This window comes from Lepidochelys olivacea (assembly GCF_965140295.1).
Source record: "Lepidochelys olivacea isolate rLepOli2 genome assembly, chromosome: 1".
Taxonomy (NCBI): domain Eukaryota; kingdom Metazoa; phylum Chordata; order Testudines; family Cheloniidae; genus Lepidochelys; species Lepidochelys olivacea.
In genome coordinates, this window is record NC_140411.1 from 82,619,294 (window position 1) to 82,644,202 (window position 24,909).

Here is a 24,909-nt window from a genome sequence, read left to right on the forward strand (position 1 = left end):
AGGTGATGACATGACAGTAAATCTTACGTTTTCATCAGGTGAGGTGATCTCTACATTATATCCATCAGCAGATTGGTCAGTGTCCTAAGGGATACCCTCTTCCAAAATAACCCATATCCTAGTCTTCCATTAGTCGATGTGTCAGGTCCCTGAAAGGGACAGCAAGCTGAACTGGTATAATTTGTAGGTATCAGAACAGCCAGTACTAGTGCCAACAGTTGTGGTGTCTTCACCAGTGCCAAAGAAGTGGAGACATCTCTTCTAGAGTGCGAGTCAGATGGTGCCCAGGGTTTTAGCTTAGCTGCTTCAAAATGGGCCTAAATTGACCCTTGTATGAAAAGCCATGTAAGCAGCTATACAGGATCTTGAAGCATCTCCTTCCAAGAGACATCTGGGATAGGGTGAAAAATGGGCTGAAATGTACTGAGACACAGAGCATGGCATTGGGGACCCATGAGCCTGCCTTAGAACGCACCAAGGCTGTTCCTTACTACTTCCATAAACTGGAAGAATCTGGCCAGAGGGCTGGGAAATGGGCTGTGTCTTCAAGAGAGGATACCAGGATCCCTGCCAGAAGTACTAAGACATGGAGACACAGTGTCCTGGATACTGGAAGAAGATCGAGATCCTCTGACATCAGTGCCAACTCATCCTACACAGATTGATTTGGCAGCAATGGCTCCCAAATTGGGATGCTTGGTGTAGAAAAGTGGGTAAGTTCTCTCATGCCAAAATGTTTCCTCTTCTCCTTATTTTTGGAAGAAGTTTTGTGGAAGTAAAAGTCAGTGCTAAGAAACAGGGTGGACACTGGCACAGAAGCAGATAGTATACCTTTTCTGGGTGGTTCTGATACCAAGGCAGGAGCAGGTGCCAGAATAGCTGGTGCCATCAAGGTTGCCATCACTGTGAGGTCATGGGGGCTTCTCTTGGGTATGGTGCTGCAAGATGCTGACATGAGATAGTGCCTCTGGCAGTCGGTAATGAAAATAAACCCAGATCCTGCAGCCAACTCTGATACCTGCAAGTGTCTCATAGGCACAGAAGGCAAGGACGTCAGCAAAATATAGGGATATGCACAAGAGACTGTTCTGGGGGCAAATATCTTGGCTTCAGGGCCTCAGAGGACTTACAGGCCTGTAGCCTCAAGTCCCTGCAGGTCTGAGGGGTGAATGTCTTCGAAATGACACATTGGGCCAGAAAGTGAGACTCCTCCAAGCACACCAGATATGTGACATGTAAGTGTTACCATGGGGAAGAAAACCCAAATGTACAAATATGGAAGGGGGGATAATTGGCCTGGCAGCCGCACTGCTGAAAAGGATCTGGGAGATGTGATGGATCACAACTTCAGCATGAGTCAACAATGCAATGCTGTTGCAAAAAAAAAAAGCAAATGCAATTTTGGGTTGCATTAACAGAGGCATAGCATACAAGCCACAGAAGGTGATAGTACAGCTCTACTCAGTGCTGATTAGGCCACAGCTGGAGTAGTGTGTCCAGTTTTGGTCACAGCTGTATAGAAAGGATGCAGAGAAATTGGAAAGGATCTAGAGGTGAGCAACAAAGATGATCAAAGGGATGGAATGCAAGCCATATGAGTAAAGGCTGAAGGAACCAGTTATGGTTAGTTTGGAAAAGAGGAGATTAAGGCTGGACAGGTGTGCCCTGAGCCCCACCAGAGGGCAGAAACCACAAGCTCCCCTCCCAGCCAGTCTGTTATGAGGAGAAGGGGGCGGGGACAGCAAGCCCCGCGAGCTGCACTTTTAACTGTAAAAGAGCTGTATGTGGCTCACAAGCTGCAGTTTGGCCACCCTGTCATACAGTCTGACCTGTATAACACAAGCCACAGAATTTCACCTAGTAATTCCAGCATCATGCCCATATCTTGTGGTTGAGTTGGAGAATATTCTTAGACAGACATCTGATCTTTATTTGAAAGTTTTAAGTGATAGAGAACAAAAAGATCCCTTGTTAAGTTGTTCAAATGGTTATCCTCATGGTTAAAAATGGTTATCCTCACTTTAGTTTCAGTTTGAATGTGTCTAGCTGGACATTGTTATACCTTTTGTTCGCCAGATTACAGAGCCTTCTATTAAGGGGAAATTCTATTTTACCTGTGAACTTTCATTCTAAGACTCTCCATATCAGACAGTTGTCAGTCAGCATGCCCTATCTCATACAACTGATGTATAGAACACACACACAGCTCGCATTTGTGTATATATAAAAAAACAGAGCTCTCTCTTCCTCTGGAATCTGCTACAACATCCTACAGAGGGTAACTTTTACGCTTGGGTCTTAAAGGTACTTCTGAAGAGCCATTTGCCCGGGGGGGGGGGTAGTTCCTGTCTTTGGAAGGTTGCAACAAACAACATTTATTCTGTTTTTTGAACAATCTACTAAATACATTTCCAAGACCATTTTGCATTTGCTACTCTAACCGTTAAAGCAGTTCACCCATAGCCTAAGCCCTGATAGCATTGGCAGGAAGACTGAAAAGGGGGACAAACCCATTTGATTTGATTACCATTAATGTTTGGCAAAGGGGCTACAAATGTTGGAAAAAAAGGAATCAAAACAAAAAACCTGGAAAGCCACCAGACTAAGTACTGGTTTCTTAAATTGAGGTCTTCTATCCATAACTCTGTCTCCATAATAGTACTAAGACACAAAAGATAAATAAATAAGTGTTTTCCAACAGCCTGAAGGCTATAACTGAAGGGAAGGTTACTCACCCTGTGCAGTAAATGCAGTTCGAGATTTGTGTGCCGATGGGTGCTCAACTTCAGATGTGCTTACACCCAATGTACCTTTGATCAAAATTTTTTGGTAGCAGTCCCCAGTTGACCTGCACATGCACCCTACGCTTCCTTGTATCCTGCACTGACGCTACAAAGGCCTGTGCAGTCAAATTGCCCTCAGTTCCTTCTCCACCGCAAAGTCCCCAAAGGAAACTATGAAGAGGAGGAGAAGGAAAGACTGTAGTGGAGCATTCATGGTGACACACATCACAAAGAATCCCGGTTACTGCAAAGGGTGAATAACCTCTCCCTATCTGAGTAGTGTCCCCATAGGTGCTTCATTTCAGGTGACTACCACGCAGCATTCACAACAGTAGGAGGGGGATTTGGAATCACGTCCAAGACTGACAACAAGGCTGTATTTCAAAGGCAGCATCTGATCTTGAAGACTAGACTACTGCACAATTTCTAGAAAAGGTATGTACTGACATCCAAGTTACAGCCTTGCAAATGTCCAGAACTGGAACGTGTTTGAGCAGCATCACAGAGGTAGAGCGAGACCACCTAGAATGGGCTAACATCTTAAGAGGGTGAATTTCAGCAGATTTGTAGCACTATATAATACAATCAGAAATTTACCTGGAGAACCTTTGGGTGGAAACTGCTGAACCTTTAGACAAACCCACAATGGATACACACAGACTGGGTGAGCTTCTAAATTACTTTGTTCTGCCCAGATAAAAGGCTGATGCCTTCCTAACATCCAAGGTGGGAAATGGACTGAATACGTTTTGGGGAAAATATCAGAAGATGGATGACTGGGTTAATATGAAACTCAGACAACAAACTCAAGTTAAAGTTTTGAATGTGGAAATAAAGAAACTGTGTCCTTGAAAAATACTGGAAATGTGGTCCACCATTAGATCTCTTATTTCTTCAACCCTTTGAGCAGAGGTAATAGACACAACAAGGCAGCTTTCATAGATAAATTAATGAGGGAAGAAGAAACAATTAGCTCAGAGAGAGGATTCATAAGGCATTTAAATACTTGGCAGTGGGTTCCTTAACCTTGAGGGGGAAAATTACCTAATCTTCTGAGCAACCTCAGTTGTGGGATAAGCAAAACACTGAATCCCTCAATCAAGCAACAAAAAGCTGTTATGGCTGTCTGGTATACCCTGATGGAACCTGAATAATCCAGTCTTTAACTCTAGAAAGTCGTCCAAAACAGTCGAGAGGATGAGTGAGTAGGTGGAGAACATCTCTGATCACACCTAATGCTGTATCTTTCCCAGTCATGAAGGTAAGTGAATCTTGTGGATTCCTTTCTACTGTTCATTAATACCTGTTGTACCACCTCAAAACAGGAAGTCTCTAGGCCTGTAGTCCATCAAGGAGCCAAACTCTGAGATGAAGAATCCTCAGGTTGGAGTGAAACATTCATCCAGCATATTGAGAAAGGAGATGAAGAATGGATGGAAGAGTGACTGCTTGACAAACAGCTGGGTGAATTAGGTAAGGATACCAGATCTGTCTGGGCCATGTGTGAACTATTAATATGATTTTAACCTTGCCATGCTTGATTTTGTTTATCACCCTCAGAATCGGGGTGGTGGAGGAAATGCATACAGAAGGCATCACGTTCAAGGAACAAAAAAGTGAGGCTCAACGAGTGAGGGCCTGATCACCCTCTCCTGCCCTGCAACAAAATCATTTGCATTTCTTGTAACAGTGGCAAAGAGGTCTATGTCCAGAACTCCCCAATTCAGAAATATTTGATTGAGTATTCAAGAGTCCAACTCCCATTCAGTCCTGGGAGAGGTGTCTGCTGAGATAATAGGCCATCGTATTTCGTACCTGGGAAATAAGCAGAAGTAGTTACTCACCTTATGCAGTAACAATGGTTCTTTGAGACGTGTCCTCCTATGGATGCTCCACTGTAGGTGTGTTTGCATCCCTGTACTGATCGAACAACTTCAGCAGCAGTGTCCGTTAAGCCTACATATTCACTGTCTCTCCTCGAGCCCCACCACAAGGGTAGTTACCGTGCACAGGCTAACTCTACTCACTTCCTTCTCTACCACAGAGTCATTGCCAAGAACTCCAAAACAGAGGGGAGGAGGGTAGATTGTGGAGCATCCAGAGACACACACATCTTGAAGAACCATCATTACTGCAGAAGGTAAGTAACGTCTTCTTCAAGTAGTGTCCCTATAGGTGCTCCACTGTAGGTGACTCCTGAGCAGTATCCCCTCTGGAGGGCAGGGACTTCAGAGTCAGGTCAGTTATAGATGACAGCACTGTGGAGCCAAAGATGGCAGCAGAAGCAGAGAACTTCCAGTGATCACATAATGTTCGATGAAGGTGTGTACTCATGCCGCCGCTCTACAGATCTCTGAGACAGGGACATTCTTGAAGAAGGCAATGGATGAGGAAATTGACCTTGTGGAGCATGTATGAATGGTATCTGGAGGGGTCATATTGCAAACTTGGTAACATTGTCTAATATAGCTCTGAAAGCCTTTGGGCTGATATTGCCCAGCCCATAAAGGACAGGAAAAGTCTGGGGGACTTCCTGAAGGCCTTCATCTTGCCCAGGTAGAAAGCTAGGGCTCTTCTGAAATTTAGAGTATGTTATATAGCCTCTCTGTTGTCTCGGTGAGGCTTGAGATAGAAGGTGAATCAATCGGTTCAATTTAAGGCCATCATCCAAGAAAGGCAGCTAGCAGCAAAGACAATGCTATGGTTTGCCCTTGACCAATATTGCTGCCAGATCCATCTCAATGGCAGTAGTGATGTGACATGCCTATCAACTCCCAACTCCTTCGGGAAACCGAGGTGCAGGCAATCATCCAAGATCTTCCCTTTGAGGGCATTGAGCTCTTTGCAGAGAAACTGTTCATGACGTGACTTGGGCAGCTGCTCAGTAAAACTGTTCAGTTTCAACTAATTCTCGTAATCATATTTTGCTATAAGCGCTTGGTAGCTGGTGATCTGAAACTGAAGCATGGCCGAGGAGTACATCCTCCTCCCAAATAAGTCCAAACGGTAGTCCCTATAGTAGGAAGTGGACCTCATGTGATGTTGACAGCCATGAGAATTGACAGCATCCACTACAATAGAGTTGGATGGAGGATGGGAGAAGAGGAACTCTGTTTCTCTCGCAAGGATATAGTATTTTTTGTCTTCTTGCTTGCAAGTCTGTGCAACCCGACGCTGGAGTCTGACATATGGTTCTCGCAGGGTCGAGAAGGGCCTCATTGATAGGGAGGGACAATTTTGAAGAGGAAGATGAATGAAGGATGTCCAGGAGCTTGTGGTGCATATCCTTGACTTCCTCCAAAGTCCTGGACACCATGGCTAAGAAAGTGTGTCTCAGGGGCTCACACGTGGGACTAGAATCCCAAGATGCATGGGGGTGGTATGCAGCCCAGAGGTCCCAGTATGGACACTTGGGTGGTGATGCCTATGGATGGCCGTAAGAGGATGGCACCAGTGGACCATCTGAAGATATGCCCATGGGCCCTGCTGGTATTGGGCCCCGTAGAGGGTTTGGGGGTAGTACAGAGATATCCCCTCCTCTGGTTTGCTATCTGAGTCCGCACTGGAAAGCAGGGGAACATGGCAAGGCAGTAGGGGAGATTACTGTGCTGGGTAGAGACTTGGTGCAGAAGTCCCAGTGCCGAGGAGAAGAGACTCGGCATGTCAGTTACACGAGGATCCTCGAGTGCCGGAATTCCAGCAGTGCCGACTAGCTCAGTGCCACAGTGGTGCTATGGGGGACAAATCTTGTTCACACTGGCCATTCAGGTACAGAATGAGGCGTCAGTACCAATGGGACATCGTGTACCAGTGGTGCCTTTGAGTGTTTGGTCCTGTCCTTCTCCTTAGGTGCCGTTGACTCTGTGCCCATACCCACTAGGTCTGTGGGCACATCAACAGTGCCTGTTACCGTAGTCTTCCTTGAGCCATGGGTACCAGGCTTCCTTGGGTACCAGGCTTGGCCTGTCTCAGTGCTGATGGTACCATGGTTACCAAGCACGTTGGTGATAATTTGCAGCGAGCTCGCAGCTCACTCTGGGGACTTCACACTCTCTTTTTTGACTTACAAGAGAGGTTGGCGGAAGATTTCTTTACCCAAAAGCCCTTGGATGTTGAGGGATGTGGGGAAGACTCATGTCTGTGTGGAGACTCTTGGCACAGGTCCAGAGAATGTCTGAGTGCTGCCTTCATGAATATAATCTTCGGCCTCAGTTCTCTGTCCTTGGGAGACAGAGGTCTAAGCTGCTGACAGAAAGGGCACCTTTGAGGAATGTGTCCTTCCCCGAGACAACAAATGCACTGTGAATGCGTGTCTGTGATGGGGATACCCTCACTGCAGGCGAGGCACTTCTTGATGCCCATAGAACCGAGCACAGGCCACTGGGGAAGGAAGGACCCCCAGAAAGAAGGATGGAAATAAATAAATGCATATATAAGCCCTACGCGCTGACTAGCCTTGTGGCAGGACATGAGGAGAGAGCGCATATGCGGGCATAATGGACAGTGCTACCGAAGTTCTCTGATCTGCAACACAAGGATGCAAGCATAAACTACAGTGTAATACCGATAGGGACACTACTTGAAGATGAAGCAGATTTTAGTACACAGTTGTCTAAGTAGCAGTTCCTGAGTTTTATTGCTTCAGCACAAAGAGAAGGCAATCTGGCCCCTCCCCATCAATTGATATAGAACATGCAGGCTGTGTTGTCTGTCAAGAGCCTTATAGACTTGTTTCTGATTACAGTTAGGAAACAGACAGAGGCATTCCTGACTGCTTCAACTTGAGGTGGTTGATGTGCAACAGTGCCTCTTGGGTTGATCATTTGGCCTGAGTGGTACAGGCCCTAGATGTGCTTCACAGTCTATCAGTGATGCTTCTGTCATTATGGTGATGGAAGGAGGAGTTTGAATGAAAGAACTCCTGCACAAAACCTGACTGCGACTTGCCACAAATTGAGTTGTAGAAACAATTCTGAGCCAGCCCTGGACATATCAAAGGTGTAGCCTTGCACGAAGCATCAAAAAGGTACATGCTGCCATGTGTCCGAGCAATTGCAGACAATTTCTTTGTGATGTGTATCAGTTGGTTTGAATCTTTGAGATTAGACCTATTAACACCAGGAATCTGACTGTAGAAAGGTAAGGCCTGGATGATATTGCATCTAAGGAGGCCCCTATTTGTTGAACTGCAGTCCAAGTAGATTTCTCAACACTGAGCTGCAACCCTAGCTTGTGGAACAGAGACCACTCTTTGCGATAAGAATGGCAAACCTGATTGTAAGATTGGCCCTTGTATAGCCAGTCATCAAGATATGGAAATAGCTTATTTCCAATGCCTGGGTATAATTCTGTGACCATTGCTAACACCTTTGAAAACATCCTTGGGGCAGAAATGAGGCTGAATGGGAGCACTCAGTACTATCAGTGATCCAGACCTATCAGAAACCAAAGAAATTGCTTGCAAAATGGAGGAATCACATATGAAAATAGGTGTCCTGAAGTTCAGGAGCCGAAAACTAATCCCCCGGTTCCAAGGATGGGATTTTTGCTGCAACAGTCAACATTCTGATTTCACAAAGTTGTTTAGGAGTCTTAAATCTAAAATTGATCTCCATCCTCCATTCTTTTTCAGGGCCAGGAAATCGTTGGAGTAGAAGCCCTTCCCACTGTGCTGAGCTGGAACATTTTTACAGCACCTACGCAGAGACGGGAAACGACTTTCTGTCTTAAGAAAGACTCATGAGAGTGGTCCCTGAAGAGGCGTGGGTAAGAGGAAAAGGAGGTAAAAACAGATGGAATACCCTAATCTTGCAACTACCATCTGTCTGATGAAATCAACTCCCATGCAAACTGAAAACGGGAGAGGTGGTTTCCAAAAAAGGAGGGAGGCGGCAGAATGGTGCACATGCAGCTCAGTTCTATGGGATGTTTCAGGACCACGACCAACTTGTCATAATTGCCGTTTATATGTTGATGGGACTTAAGTAGTCGACACTGAAGAAACAGACAGTTTCTTTATGAGTGCTTCATAAGGTCTCTGAAAAGCTGAAAATTATGTGGGGCAGGATCTCCTGAGATCTACTAAACCTTAATTTGTATGCAAGTGTGTAAATCCCAAGAGATCTCAAGGTGGCTCTGGAATACTTTAGGGCAGGGGTTGGCAACCTTTGGCACACGGCCCATCAAGGTAATCACAGAATCATAGAATATCAGGGTTGGAAGGGACCTCAGGAGGTCATCTAGTCCAACTCCCTGCTCAAAGCAGGACCAATCCCCAATTAAATCATCCCAGCCAGAGCTTTGTCAAGCCTGACCTTAAAAACTTCTAAGGAAGGAGATTCTACCACCTCCCTAGGTAATGCATTCCAGTGTTTCACCACCCTCATAGTGAAAAAGTTTTTCCTAATATCCAATCTAAACCTCCCTCACTGCAACTTGAGACCATTACTCCTTGTCCTGTCATCTTCTACCACTGAGAATAGTCTAGAACCATCCTCTTTGGAACCACCTCTCAGATAGTTGAAAGCAGCTATCAAATCCCCCCTCATTCTTCTCTTCCATAGACTAAACAATCCCAGTTCCCTCAGCCTCTCCTCATAAGTCATGTGTTCCAGACCCCTAATCATTTTTGTTGCCCTTCGCTGGACTTTCTCCAATTTATCCACATCCTTCTTGTAGTGTGGGGCCCAAAACTGGACACAGTACTCCAGATGAGGCCTCACCAATGTCGAATAGAGGGGGACGATCACGTCCCTCGATCTGCTGGCTATGCCCCTACTTATACATCCCAAAATGCCATTGGCCTTCTTGGCAACAAGGGCACACTGCTGACTCATATCCAGCTCCTCGTCCACTGTCACCCCAGGTCCTTTTCCACAGAACTGCTGCCTAGCCATTCGGTCCCTAGTCTGTAGCGGTGCATTGGATTCTTCCGTCCTAAGTGCAGGACCCTGCACTTATCCTCGTTGAACCTCATCAGATTTCTTTTGGCCCAATCCTCCAATTTGTCTAGGTCCCTCTGTATCCTATCCCTACCTCGCACCCTATCTACCACTCCTCCTAGTTTAGTATCATCCGCAAATTTGCTGAGAGTGCAATCCGCACCATCCTCCAGATCATTTATGAAGGTATTGAACAAAACCGGCCCCAGGACCGATCCTTGGGGCACTCCACTTGATACCAGCTGCCAACTAGACATGGAGCCATTGATCACTACCCATTGATCACTACACTACCAATGATCACTACCATTGAGCCTGATAATCTAGACAACTTTCTACCCACCTTATAGTGCATTCATCCAGCCCATACTACTTTAACTTGCTGACAAGAATACTGTGGGAGACCGTGTCAAAAGCTTTGCTAAAGTCAAGAAACAATACATCCACTGCTTTCCCTTCATCCACAGAACCAGTAATCTCATCATAGAAAGCGATTAGATTAGTCAGGCATGATCTTCCCTTGGTGAATCCATGCTGACTGTTCCTGATCACTTTCCTCTGGTGTAAGAGCTTCAGGATAGACTCTTTGAGGACCTGCTCCATGATTTTTCCGGGGACTGAGGTGAGGCTGACTGGCCTATAGTTCCCAGGATCCTCCTTCTTCCCTTTTTTAAAGATTGGCACTACATTAGCCTTTCCACGGGCGGGCCACAATGATGTCCTGGCCGCCACATCTCACAGATCCCATTGGCCGGGAACAGAGAACTGTGGCCACTAAGAGCTGTGTGGGGCCATGCCCATGGACGGTCAACATAAGCAAAATATCTTGTGGCCCGCTAGTGGATTACCCTGATGGGCCACGTGCCAAATGTTGCTGACCCCTGTTTTAGGGTATGCAAGTATTTGTCTTTGGATTCCACAAAAAGTTTGAAACCATTGAAGGGAAAATCCTCAACAATGTTTTTGACCTCCCTTGGAAATTCCAAAAGCTGAAGCCAGGATGCTGTGCATATGACCACTGCTGCAGCATCCCAATGAGACCTGAGAAGTCGTTCTGGCTAACAGTTGCCCCTAATTATAGCCTAAAACTGCTCACTCTGTTTAGTTGGTAAATGTTCAATAAAGATGGAGAAATTGGTGTAATTTGAATGGTTGTATATAGCCATGACAGCCTGACAATTTGCTATTCTAAATTGAAGTATTGTGGATGAGTAGACCTTGCAGTCAAATCAATTAAGACATTGTTGACCTTTATCGTACAGAATGGCTTTAGCATGGTATTGCCTGCCACATTCAACCACTCCCTCCACAAACAGGGAGTTGGGTGCAGGATGGGTAAACAAGAATTCAGAGTCCTTAGTTGGGCTGTAATATTTTTAGCAGCCCATTTACACATTGGTGGCATTGTTGCCGGTGTCTGACAGATGGTCTTGGCAGGATCCAGCACAAACCTCACTGGTGGGAAGGGCAACATGGGCAGAAGGAGACTACTGAAGGATACCCAGGAGTTTATGCTGTGACTCTTTGACCTCCTCCAAGGGGATCTGTAAGGAGTATGCAATATGTTTCATTAACTCCTGGAAGTCTCAGAAATCATCAGTTGTAGAAGGTCGGGGAGAGAATAACTGCCTCATCTGTAGAGGAGGAAGAAATATTTGTCTAAGGCATAACTTTCTTATCTCTCCTAGCTTCCTGTTTCTCAATGGACTCTGGACCGTAAGAGAACTGAGGCGGGATAGACAGGGTAGACGGATTTATTCTTCCGTAGACCCTACAAGACAGACTATGAGCCTGTGAAAATTACTGGCAATATGCCATCCAAGGATCCCACTATGCCCAATGAGCAGATCCATATGACACTTTGGGGAGGCATCCACTTGTGCTCGAAGCAGGACATGGGTGCATGGGTCCGTGTTTTATGTAAGTCCTGCCTTTCTACCACACTCTGAAGATGTTGGAGAATTGAGCAGTACCAGGGAAAGGTCAAATTTCAATTACCATAGTTCCACCAGCACAGATAGTATTTCGGCAACCATTAACGAGCGAGACTCCAGTTTATGCGAAACAAGGAGATCTCTGGCATATCTGAATTCCTGTGGTACTAGGTAAGTTTGAAGTACAGGGTCATATTCCACTGTCAATTCCAAGGACATAAGCTGTTCGAGCCCTCCGGGTAGATTAGTCAATACTGATAAGAATGTTTTAAGGGGCACCAAGATTGCATAAGATGCATGCCGTTTACCCAGTACTGAGGATGTCTTTGTTTTGGAGGGCAACACAGATACAGATGGTACCAAAAGAATTCTAGGTATTACCTTTTATAGAAGAAGAGTGCTTAAACTCCTTTGCGGCTGAGCTCTGCTTCTGTGGTACAGACGGACTCAGTACAAAAGCATTTTTGATGTTTCTGTTCTTAGAAGAGACCAGAGGCCCAGACATGAGGTCAGTACGAATGGTGCTTGGAGCCTCAACAGTACCCAGAGCAGGACGTAAGGTCTCTGAAACAGTCTTAGTTGGAGGAGACAGAGACTTCAGAGTAAGCTCCTTCTGAGGAGAATGGGCTCTCCTTTTTTAGGTCTTCTCTGAGGATTTACCTCCAACAGATGCTGGTGAACGTGCTGAAGTCAAAGGGGCACAATGTTCACTCCCAGGTCAATGTCTGAGGTAACTGGATGGGCATCCTGGCCTAGATCTGAGGCTGGATGGGGAGAATGCTCCATTGTTAAGAGTCTAAGTCTTATCTCACGATTCTTCCTAGCCCTGCCCTTAAACCCAGAGCAGAACTTTTGAGACCAATTCCTCTGAAACAAAATAAATAGAAATGAGAGACAGAGGCTAACAGACTATTTTTGAATAGAAAGGCATACTAATACTCTGTCTCAGGCTGAGGCGGATGAGAAGGAACTGAGAGCAATTCTACCATGCAGCCCTATATAGCCTCTGTGCAGGGCATGAGGATCGTAGGGCATATATGCAAGTCGAACGAGCACTAATACAAAAAAAACCTCTGCTCTCAGGTGTATGGGGTGTAAACACACCTGAAGTGGAAAAGCCCTGGGGACACTACTCAAAAACAACACACACACACACACAGCAGAGTGCGTTTACTATTACTTTTCAGCTTTCTGATTCATCAACCATAAATTTATACCTAGAATGTGCAAAGCTGCATGAGACCTGGTGGTTAGAGCTTTGGATCCTGTCGGAAGAGCAAGTTCCGGGCTTAGAATACTACATCGCGATTGCATGTCTGGAGCTGAGGGAAGCCTGGAATCAGCAACAACGGCATTGTAACTCCACAGTTCTCTAGTATTCGGTCGAAACCTGACCCAAAAACACAAGGTTAAAAAAAAGATTTCAATGTAGCAAAAAAATTAAATTTAACATAACAAAAAACTAACTGAACCTATTTTAATATCTAAAACTTGCTAAACTATTTTAATATCTACTGAAAACTACTTTATGATAGTTCTGACTAGTAGGGAATATTAGGATTGTAATCTACTGTACCAATGAAATACATGTTATGCAAGATAACCACTATTTATTACAAAATATAACAATAGCCCCAAACATTCTTAATAACCTTAAATTCAAACTACATTAGATTATTTAAATTACAGAAAATCCAGAAAATATTCTAAGCATATCTCAGAGCTAACAAGAGACATTAAAATGGTTGCTGACTTCAGGAGCTTAAAATCTAATAATAGATGCAATACAACAAGTGACAGTACCAAAACAGTAGGGGATGAGGCAAAGAACAGCAAGGGTTTCAACTGAAAGTCATGAGGCTATGCAGTTTTGACGCATGTAAATCATGGGGTTGAGGGGTCAAAATATATTTTTGCTTTTTTTTTTCAACAGACAGTACCTTCTTGTGGATAACCCATATCACGAGGTTTTTGGTTTGTTTTTTTTTAAAGGGAGAATGATCTGAACACAGTAACTTAGCAATGGATTATAAGAACCTTCTATGTGTAGGAGCAGCATGGAGTAAGATGTAGAAAGGGAATGAAATGAGTGAGAAGTATTTGTTATCAATGGTATCCCAATGATGACAGTTAAAATTGACACTGAAATTATTTCACTGCTCATCAAAGCATGTTAGTAAGGAAAGAACAATCATATTTTGAAGACCTACAGCATCTTTTTCCTCTTCATCCGATTCATGAAGATAAAAGGGTAGGTGGAAACAAACAAAGCCCTAAGAGCATATAAAAGCCACATGAAGGGAAAGTAGATCCCATAGATCCAAGCAGGTCATCTAAACAGATCCCACAGATTTGAGCAGGGCATCTAAGGCCCTATGAAAAGGATCCAGTCCTGAAGAGCCCAGATGGCCTTTCAAGCCCTGCCCCCTAATCAGACTGCATCCCTTCTAAACAAACGCGGGCTAACTGGCTTCCTCCCTGGCTCTATAGCTGCTACTGCTTGTCCTTCCTATAGATTTTTTGACTCAGGCAGAAATTTATGCAACACTTCCACTTGACTCATATTTTCAAGATTTTCTTCACAATCATGATGGCTAGAAACTTCTCTCTAAATGAAAGCTGCGATTCTGATGTCATCGTAGAGCCTTAAGCATATACCTATTGTCTTAACTCATCTCTGTTCATAGGTGTATCTGAACTCTGATGAAGGGAAGTCTGTCCTGAAGAGCCCATCAAAGTCCACATTGTCATATTCTAAATATATGAAGGTTAGTTACCTGTAACCGAGGTTCTTCAATATGGACTCTGCATATTCACACTCATGGGATGCTCTGACTGGTGCAGTCCAAATGGTAAAATTCTACCAGCAATAGCTGTTGAAGCATCCGTGCAGCTCCCTTGCACTCTCCTCCCTACCCCTACTGAACTCTTGAGTTCTAGGGCAAGAGTTTAAAAGGAGCGTGATGACCCACCATCTCAGTTCATTCAATTGCAACCCTCAGCCCTCTGGTAAGTAGGACTCTGAGGTAGCGGGGAAAGGTGGGTGGGGAGTGTGACTATCCAGAGTTCATCTTGAAGAATCTCAGTTACAGGTAAGTCAACTCCATTTCTTCCTGTGAATGTCCACTGCGTATTCCTACCTATGGGATGCATTAACAAGTACTCTGACCAAGAGGCATTCTAGTTAAACAAGGAGTACATGACTGCCTTGCCAAACTTTGCATCAGATCTAGATTCCAAGTCTAAAGAACAATGATTACTAAAAGTGTGAACACAACTATGGGTTGCTACTGTACATATCTTCACCAGAGAGTTATATCTAGAGAAAGCCATACACACTGCCTTTGATTTAGATGAATGAGTTCTGCTGCCTTGAGGAATGGATAATCCCTTCAATTTATATGCTTCATAAAATCTAACCCATCTAGAGAGATTCTGTATATAAACAGCTTTTCTCTTGTTTTTTGGTCAGCAAGCTATGAACATTTTGGAAGACTGTCTAAATGCTGTAGTCCTGTCTAAATAAAAAGACAACACTTTCTTCACATATAACACGTGTAATTTAGCATCCCCATCATGAGTACGGGGTTTGTGAAAGATGACTGGTAAAATTATAGACTGATTTATGTGAAAATCAGAATTTTTTTTTGGTAAAAATTTAGAGTGAGTGCAAAGGACGACTTTATCCTCATGAAAAATAGCGAATGGTAGATCAGTCATTAATGCATGTAATTTACTTATGCATGTGGCAGAAGTGATTGCTATCAAAAACTTTTTTTTTTTTAACAGACAAATGAAAAAGAATGGGTTCAAAGGGAGATTCCATTAATTGTGTTGTAATACATTCAGATTCCAAGAGAGCACAGGAGTTCGTACTGAAAGATACAAATTATTAAGGCTTTTTCAAAACCTCTTAACTGCATCTCATTAGCAAAAACTGATTTTCCCTCTACAGGTACATGCTATGCTGATATGGCTGAGAGATTAACCTTAACTGAAGATAAAAAAAAGACATGTTTTAAATACAATAAATATTCAAATACATAATTAATTGGTGCCATATAAGGATCCGTGTTATACATGGAAATCCACAATAAAAACCTCTTCCATTGAAGACTATAGCACTTGTGTGGATTCTTTTCTAGACTAAAACAGTCTATTCTGTACTTCTAATGAAAGCCTTTCTTCTAGCTTATCTAAAGATCTATTCCCTGCGTAGTCAAGTGAAGGGACCAAAGGTTCAGATACATAATTTCACAGATATAATGCTGTCATATAGTCTATTACTAACAGAATTGCTTTGTTTTTGAGCTGAGGTAGAAAATACATTAGAGCTCGTCTGATTGTTCTCAGTTCTAAAATATTGATGTGTAAGTTTCTTTGATGAACAATGATCTCTGATCAACAATTCACTGATCTGATGGGCTCCACATCCTAGGGTAGATGTATCCATGGTCAGTATTACTGATGATGTAAGAGAGTGAAAAAGTACATCTTTCATTGCATTTTGATTGTTTGTCTACCACATTAAATGATGATACACCTGATGTGGAAATACTGTCTAAACCTGGTTTGTAATTCTTTGCTAACTAGTGTTGAAGACCTCATCTGAAGACTAGCATAAGGAGTCACTGCTGTGGTTGATGCTAGCAGACCCAGCAACTGAAGTACGTAAAGAATCAATTGTCTCAGTAAGCGGCAGAGGAAATACATATGTCTTTTTATGTTGATCTCTCTCCCCTCTGGGAGAACAGCACTCTTCACAGTTGAATCTACTATGGCTCCTAAACAAGGAACCCTTTAAATAGGGTTTAGACATGGCTTTTCACAGTTTATCTGTAATCGCAGACTGACAACTAATGAATATATTTAATTTACAAGATCTCTTCCCTAGATGACCCTTATTAGCAAATCATCTAGGTACAGGTATAGATACATCCCCTGCCTTCTTAGGTATACTGCCACAACAGGCAGGCATTTTGTAAATGCCCTGGGTGTTGCAGATAACCCAAACAGGAGGGTCTTGTATTGAAAAATGGTCGTCTCCAACAATGAAACAGGAAAATTTCAGTGACATGGTTTACAGAAATGTGGAAGTATGGGTCTTTTAAGATCAGAGCTGCAAAACAATCCTGGAGGGAAAGAGAAGGTGTTAGAGACAACATGCAGAAGTGAAGTTCCTTTATATAAAAGTGTTTAATTTCCTTAAATCCATATCCCTTCCCTCTGTGATCTCATGGAACTACCTCTACTGCATCTAACTATAGTAGAGATTGGAAATCCTTTTTTAGCAAATCAAGATGACTGATCTCTCCCCAAATAGGAAGTGGGTGGGTTGTTGGGGGGAGAGGTTCTGAACTGAATTGTGTAACCATATAAAAGAGCTTCTAATATCCATCTGTCCAATGATATTAACTCCCACTGCTAAAAAAATGGGACAACTAATCCCCAAACTGTGGATTAAAGAATGCCCATACGGGCTGACTTGAAGCTCTGTGTCATTATGTTAAATCTGATCCATCAGAGGCAATGCAGAAGATGAAAATGACAAAAGTTTCCCTTTATTATTACGAGGTTTAACTTTCTTCCTCTATTGATGTTGATGCTGTATGTTTCGGATGAAAATGATATGCCCTTCTCTGGTACCTGTAATGATGTGAAGGAGACAAAAAATGTGGATATTGCCTTTGATACCTGTTTAATGAAGTAGAATATAATTTCTTCCCTATTTAAGGAAACCAAAAGATCTAGCATATCTTACATTTTTCATGCTCTCAGGTACCTCTTTAGTCTGAACACTAAACAGACGTTCTCCTTCAAATGGAAGGTCCAAGAGCCTCATTTCTGTCTCATGAGGGAGTCCCACCAATCTTAACCAGGTGTCTCTCTTTAGTGACACAGCCAAAGCTACTGATCTTGCTGAAATGTCTGAAGATTCAAAGCCACAGTCAACTGTTGCTTAGCAACATTCAGTCCTTCAGTCAAAATAGCATTTGATAATCTTTGGTGTTCCTCTAGAAGCACATTAAAAAAAGGATATTTTGCTCCAGAAATGGTATTGGTCTCTTAGCCATGACAGCTTCATAGTTGGATATGCATATGCTGATTTTCTCTGAAGAAAACATACTTCTTCCTAACACATCCAGTCTCTTCCCTTCATCATCCGATGGAGCAGTGAGCTTGGGCACTTTTTGATCTGTGAAATGCCACTCGTGAATTAGGAGGCTCGCAAGTATGAAACATAGCAAGTCCTTCTTCAGGGAACTGACATATCAACTTTACAGAGAAGCTGTGTGGTTGACATATTTCATAACAAGGGAAATATGATTAGTTACCTAACCACTGGCCCCAAAATATCAGAGAGGATGTGATGATTCCTACACAAAAACAGAAGGAATATCTAGCATCTTTGACATTCGAGATACTAATTCTTGAAAGGCTATGCCATCTTCTGATGGTGATAATACTGAGATGTCCTCCACATTTCCATTTGGAGAAGACACATCCCTTAATTCTGAATCAGAATCTTCTAGCTCCAGCTTGTCCTCATATTTTACCAATTTCCTTAGGTGACTTCTTCTGAGGAAGCTGTATTGGCTGGTCCTTATCCCTTGGATTCAATAACTGAATGTCCTCCTGATATAGTCTTGCTGAAAGTCTGTCCTCACACCTTCCTAAAAGGTGCCTGAAATGGCCAGTGAGACCATCTTACTAAAGGAGGTATCTGCCACTCAGGCCAAAACCCCCATGGATAGATTGAGCTGGAAATATCTCTTTGCCTGCAGATCCTGCACTGAACTGATTATTTTTTTTTTCCTGGTTCTAATCTGTGATCTGTATTTCTCTTCAAGCTCCAAATCACTCGAGGCTCAGACAGGACTTGAGACAATACCTCCTTGAAATGGAGAGCAGAGAGAAGTTCTTCTCCAGGGATCATGAAGGGATCTTAATAGAATGCAGCAGCACAGTGCTCCTGATCTTTTCCTGTTCTTTGCCGACTCTCAGAAAAGCAGTCACTTTGACTGCTTGCAGCAACCCAAGTGATGTGTCCTAAGAAGCAATACCAGGCTCAACTGTCAATGGAGCCACAGATGGATCCATATGATGAACTACCACTTTAACAGTATTGTGCTAGTTAACAAATCCTCATCAGTTCTTTTAACTGGATCCTTAGATCTCACCATGAGAACAGGCTCCTCCAGATGTGATATTGTCAGATCTGTACAAGGACAACTCCCAACTCTGAGCTGAGATTTTAAGTCAGATCCTGGCTCTATAATGAGATTCTGTCCTTGTAAATGCTACTCTCAGACTGGTTCTTTGTATTGAGGCTGACACCAAGGAGATCTGCACATTTTTTGGTACTGCAACCGATTCTTTCTGAAATGGGACAGCTATGGGAACAGAGTTTATCACTGATCCAAAACTTTTCTTTTTTGGATCCTTAACTATGTCATATCTTGCATCTGACATAGAAGCTGAATCTGTTTTTATTCCCCAGCTGAACTGATCGGAACTACAACCCTCTCTGAGAATCTGCTGCCACGGTCAGTGCTTCCTGCAATAAAACTGACTGGAGCCTATTTCATCTCTCTCACTCTTAGTCCTTCTTCATGCATGATTGGATATTCAGAGGGAGAATGATCTTCCCCCAAACATGCCAAGCATCTGATATGTGCATCTGATGCTGAGAATACTGCCGGTCACGAGAACCATCTTTTGAATCCAGGCTTGTTAACTTCTGATCCAACATGTTATCCTTTAGCTACCTACCTCTAATAATATATAACTATAAGCACTTAGGTAACAACTAACCAATACAAACTACCTAGCTACTACTCCATAAGGATCACGCAGTAACAGTGTAACCGTCCAGCTGATCATGGTGGAAGGAATTGAGGTGGTGGAACTCCATGCAACTTTTAAACCCTAAAACATCCGGCGGGGAGGGGTGAGGGAAGCACGCAGAGGGACCAAGCCACACAGACACTCCAATGGTTACTGCTAGTAGAATCCTACCATTCAGGCTGCACTGGTTGGAGCATTCTATGAGTGGGAACATACACAGGCACTCAAAGGAAGAGCTATAATCTATTTGGAATGTCCTCTTATTTTTATGTCTCAAGTATGCAGAGCTTAGAAGAGTACCACTTCTTCCCCCTTCCTATCAGTTCAAACTCCAATCAGTGAGACTGCTGAGGAAGATCCTACAGTAACTGAATCGAGTGATTAAGACATAAACAAGCGGTTTAACTGTTGGGCAAGACAAGAAGATTCAGATACACGATACGTTGTGGAGGAACAAACAGTAAAATCTGAATATGGCTTGAACACAATGAAAGGAACACAGATGGAGGAATTTAAGATTACCGAATATTTTGAGCCTGGAGGAGTTGTTGAAAATAACAGAGATCAACTGATGTGAAGAGAATTCAGGAGGAAAAAGAAGCAGCTCTGTTTCGGCCATGGAGGTTGAGCTTAAGTGGACAGCCAGCCATCGAAGAAGAAAAACAGAGATAGAGTTTGTCACAGAGTAGCTGGTTGCTGTGGATAGACTGAGCCAGTTCCCCTGAACTGGAGCAGGTAAGTCCAATTCAGTTAATTAAAGAGTGCTAGCCTACACCTGAACCTAAAAAGGGCTGCTAACAGGCAGCTGGAGGGAGGAAAGACAGATAGGCTGAGCCGTGGAGAGGAATGGATAGAGCGAGCTAAGCCTGGGGAGGAAAAGCCACACTGGAGTGCAGTTAGCTCCTATTGTGCGTCCCTAGAGCAAGGGGCCAATAGGCTCAGGGAAGCAGACCTGTGGCTGCTGTTCCAGGATGGGAGCGAAGCTGATTAAGGCTGGGAAGCTGCCAGGAGCAGGTGTGCTAGAGACCTCTGGGAGGGCTGACCCTGAAGCCTGGGGCCAAGGACTGAGCTGAGACTGTTTTCTGTTTGTTTGATAACCTCTGTTTAAAGAAATAAACCTCCTTGAAAAGAGGGGCATGACAACACATGCTTTGGAGCCAGGGAGAAACAACAGCCCTGGCAACAGATACAAAGGAGACGGAACAGATGTCTTCTTACGATAGGTAAGAGAAATGACAGTTGAACCTATGTGAGCAGATGATGCTACCCAAAATTGTTCTAATAAATTCAATCTTATTTCTATACTGATGCCCCCTTTCTGTGACTACAAACCACACTTGCCTCCAAATAACATCATAAACAGGATCCAGACATACTCCAAACCCTTGAAGATCCTCCTGTTCAGAATCATTAAATGTCTTGCAACTCCCATCTACTTTATTTATCAGAAGACATTTAAACGGAGGCGGTTCTGACATAGAAGCAGGGACCAAACCTGGAAAAAATAGACAAATAGTCCATCTGTCACATGCTAGCCTCCATCTCTGAAGTAATACTACTACTACTATAAGGAAAGTTCACTCATAGTACAATATTTCATAGGTGTGACGAGATTTTTTAACTGCGCTGGAACATTAAAAATTTAAGAGTACCTTGGAGGATTTTTATTAATAATAAAATTACATTTGTAAGTTAATTAGGATACCACATACAATATAAATACCTTAAAAGTAAAATGGAGTGTCATAAGGTAAGAGTTTACTCAATTTGCATTTTTTACTTATTACCTCCACTGCTTGCACTGTAATGTTTCAAGTCCCTTCACTAAATGTATGTTAAATGAACTAATTTACAATACTGTTGAAGAGCTCTTACCTATTATATGCCTGCTTGCAAAGATCTCCGACGTAGCTAGAACATGAGAGTTAATGAGAGCTTCATCAATCCGAAGAAAAGTCTGATCTCCACTTGCTCCAATCCAAGTAGCTTTGCGTCCATATTTAGATCCAATATTAGGCATGGATGCTGGCTTTGCATTCCAGTATGGCATATCCAAAATTGGTCTGCCAAGCTGTCCCTTCTAAAGCAAGAATTCAGTAATTAGTAAATACTAGCAACAATAGTTTCAGATGGATAAAATAGCAGTTTCAATATACAAAATGGAAAATTGGAAAAAGATGACCCATTTAAAGTTTACTTCATAATGCCATCAAACTGTGGCATGTGGCCTCGGGGGAAGGGGCGGCACAGGGGGTGGGGCCACAGGTCAGGCACCACTGACCCCTCCCCCCTTTCCCCCACACTTTTAGGGAGTTCCAGCACTCCTGGGGTGAGGTATTATCTTTTATTGGCCCAACATCAGTTACTGAGAGACACACGTTTTTGAGTTTATACAGAGCTCTTCTTCAAGTCTGGGAAACTAACTCAAAATATGGCTGCTAAATGCAAGGTTTGAACAGATTGTTTAGCATAAGTAATTAAATATTTCAAGGGACCATTCAAGGTGAAGTGGCTTGTTAACACCACACCAGTCATAGGGAGAGAATGAAGAGGAGAGTAAGCAGCTGGGGAGGGGGGAGCTTGTTGTTAGTGGGTTGCAGATTGTTGTAATAAGCCCTAAATCCAGAGCCTCTATTCAACTGATGATTTTTAGTGTCTGGCAAAGTTATGAATGTGAGCTACATCCTACAATTTTTAACCTTAAGAGTTTGAATCAGCCCTACCATTGGTGTGAGGAAACAGAAGGTACTGCCTCCCTAGCTGCCTCCCACAACTTCCCATGCAGCCCAAGCAGAAGCTCTGATGTAAGCCAGGAGTGCTCTGAACAATATTAACCACCTTCTCACTGCATTATCTTCTCATGTAGAAGAAATATTCTACAGATGCCATGAAATCCCACCACGTTAGTTTGAAGATAGTTTTGACATTAATGCCAATTAGAAGGGAAAAAAAAACAGTTCCCCCTGTAAACCATGTAAATTTGATATGGGACCCACTTACTAATAAATAAGGAACAGCAGGAAATTTTCACAGGTTTTCATGCTTTTCTAACCAGATTTAAAATAAAGACACACAAACACTTAATGTACACAGACATAAGTTAGGTATATGCAAATGTGTGCAACTGTGAAAAATCTTTCTAAAAACTATTTACGGTAACTCTAGTTTTTTATCTATATATTGTACACTTATTTCCAAAAGTAAAAAGAAATGTTTCCTTACAGAGAAACTTCCAAATGTGAAGACCTGTCCATCCATTAAGAGAATGGCTGTATGGTTGCTTCCCGCAGTAACTTGTGTGCTAGGACCTGGTAATGCCTGCACCAGAGTGGGACACCCCCTATGTCAAAATAAAACCACACCAGTATCAGTGCATCTTCATGCAACATTTAACACATGCAGTATTAATGTTAGTAAATGTGCAGTTGATCACAAAGTAATATTGTTATTGTCATTTGTCAGACACTATCTGGAATACTAGTTGTATTACCATGCAACTGAATATTTGGCTAGTATTCCAGTCCCAAGCATGGCAGGCAATACAACTGGATGACACTCTACCCCAGCTGTCTAGGGAGGGGCAGAGGGGGAGAGAAGATCCTGGTTCTGCATCTCTCAAATGAAGGGAAAGGCATTAGACCATCCCTCTTTCCCCAAAAGTCCATAGATACTAGAAAGAATAATCTCACCAGAAGACCTGAAAAGTCTTCTGTGCGCCTCCCAAATACAGATATGTTTAAGAAAAACACCAAAGTCCCTCTACCTGTCTCTCAGCAATTGGAGTGGAAGTAGTGAGTGTATCTGAGGGAAAGGACAGTAGTGGTGAGTGGGGGGGAAACTCTGAAGTGATAGATGAGAAAAGAAGCAGTGAGATTGAGAGGTGAGAAAGAAAAAAAACCCCAAAACACTGAGGTGAGCAAGTTAAAGGCCTGATAAGTCAACACTGACTTCAATGGGCTTTGGATCATGGCCTAAGTGCTTGCCTACACTTGCAAATTGTTTCAGATTAAGGTAGGGTCTAAATTTAAAGTGGAACAGCTATTTCTGATAGGTTTCAGAGTAACAGCCGTGTTAGTCTGTATTCGCAAAAAGAAAAGGAGTACTTGTGGCACCTTAGAGACTAACCAATTTATTTGAGCATGAGCTTTCGTGAGCTACAGTGAGCTGTAGCTCACAAAAGCTCATGCTCAAATAAATTGGTTAGTCTCTAAGGTGCCACAAGTACTCCTTTTCTTTTACCTATTTCTGAATAACCCGATGTTAAGTATCCTCACACCTTCTTGTCAACTGTCTAAATGGGCCATCTTAATTATCACTACAAAAGCTTTTCCTCCTGCTGATAATAGCTCATCTTAACTAATTAGCCTCTCACAGTTTGTATGGTAACTTCCAAGGTGCGTGTGCATGTTCCATTCTATGCATCGGATGAAGTGGGCTGTAGCCCACGAAAGCTTATACTCTAATAAATTTGTTAGTCTCTAAGGTGCCACAAGTACTTCTGTTCTTTTTGCGGATATAGACTAACACGGCTGCTACTCTGAAACCCATGTGTAGAGAATCCCTGATGACTAGAGGGAAGGACAATGGATAGATTAGGCATGAAAAAAATGAGAGAAGATATAAAGAGAATACAAGGTAAGGAAGGACACTGAATATAACAGGAAAAATACACAAAGATATATAATGAAGGAAAGAAAATCTGAAGCCAAGGGTAAAAGCGGTAATGTACAAGTGAAATGTACTTTGGCACGTTACATTATTTAAGATGCTGTAGAAAACTCAGTTCTTATTGGTCAGCAATATGCTCATTTGGACAGACATGGTTCCCTCTGCACAAAGGTTATCATTCTAAAATAGTTAAAGTACTAAAACACCAGATATTCTGATGATAATCAGAAACAAAAATGAGGGAAATTTAGTTTTATTATATAAATATAAAGCATTTAGTGAGTTAATGTGATGTTAAGGCTAGAATTTGAAACACTGAAAACAAGGGAAAATTAAGTGAGGAGCTTATAGGAACAATATCTCTGCACAATCCTGTATATTTTATGGTATACATACAACAAAACAAACAGTAAATATATTAAATTACACATTTAGGGCTCGATCCTGAGGTGCTCTGCACCTTTGAGCACCAGGCACTTTAACATTAAAGGAGGAATAAAATATTATATACTTACACATTGACAGTATGGCAGATTTGGCATTACTATGAGAACTTTGGGCTGGTCTACACTTAAAAATGTTACTGATATAACTGTCAGAGATGTGACTTTTTTGCTGAGCCCTAATTTAGACTAAGTTATGCTGGTATAATGCACCTTATACTGGCATAGCTTATTTCTGTTCTGGAACTGGTATAAACTGCACTGTTATAACTGCCTTTACGTTGGTATAACT

General features: G+C 42.7%; 1 protein-coding gene across 1 annotated transcript in view; it reads right to left on the bottom strand.

Annotated features, from left to right (window-relative positions):
• Positions 1–24,909, bottom strand: part of MYCBP2 (MYC binding protein 2) — a 412,169-nt gene that overhangs the window by 254,589 nt on the left and 132,671 nt on the right. Inside the window, exons 21-24 of the mRNA XM_084646996.1 lie at positions 22,729–22,846; positions 21,382–21,586; positions 20,848–21,001; positions 12,876–13,048 (exon numbers count right to left, since the gene is read on the bottom strand). Of these exons, the coding sequence (XP_084503122.1) occupies positions 12,876–13,048; positions 20,848–21,001; positions 21,382–21,586; positions 22,729–22,846 (650 nt within the window). The remainder of the gene's footprint in view (positions 1–12,875; positions 13,049–20,847; positions 21,002–21,381; positions 21,587–22,728; positions 22,847–24,909) is intronic.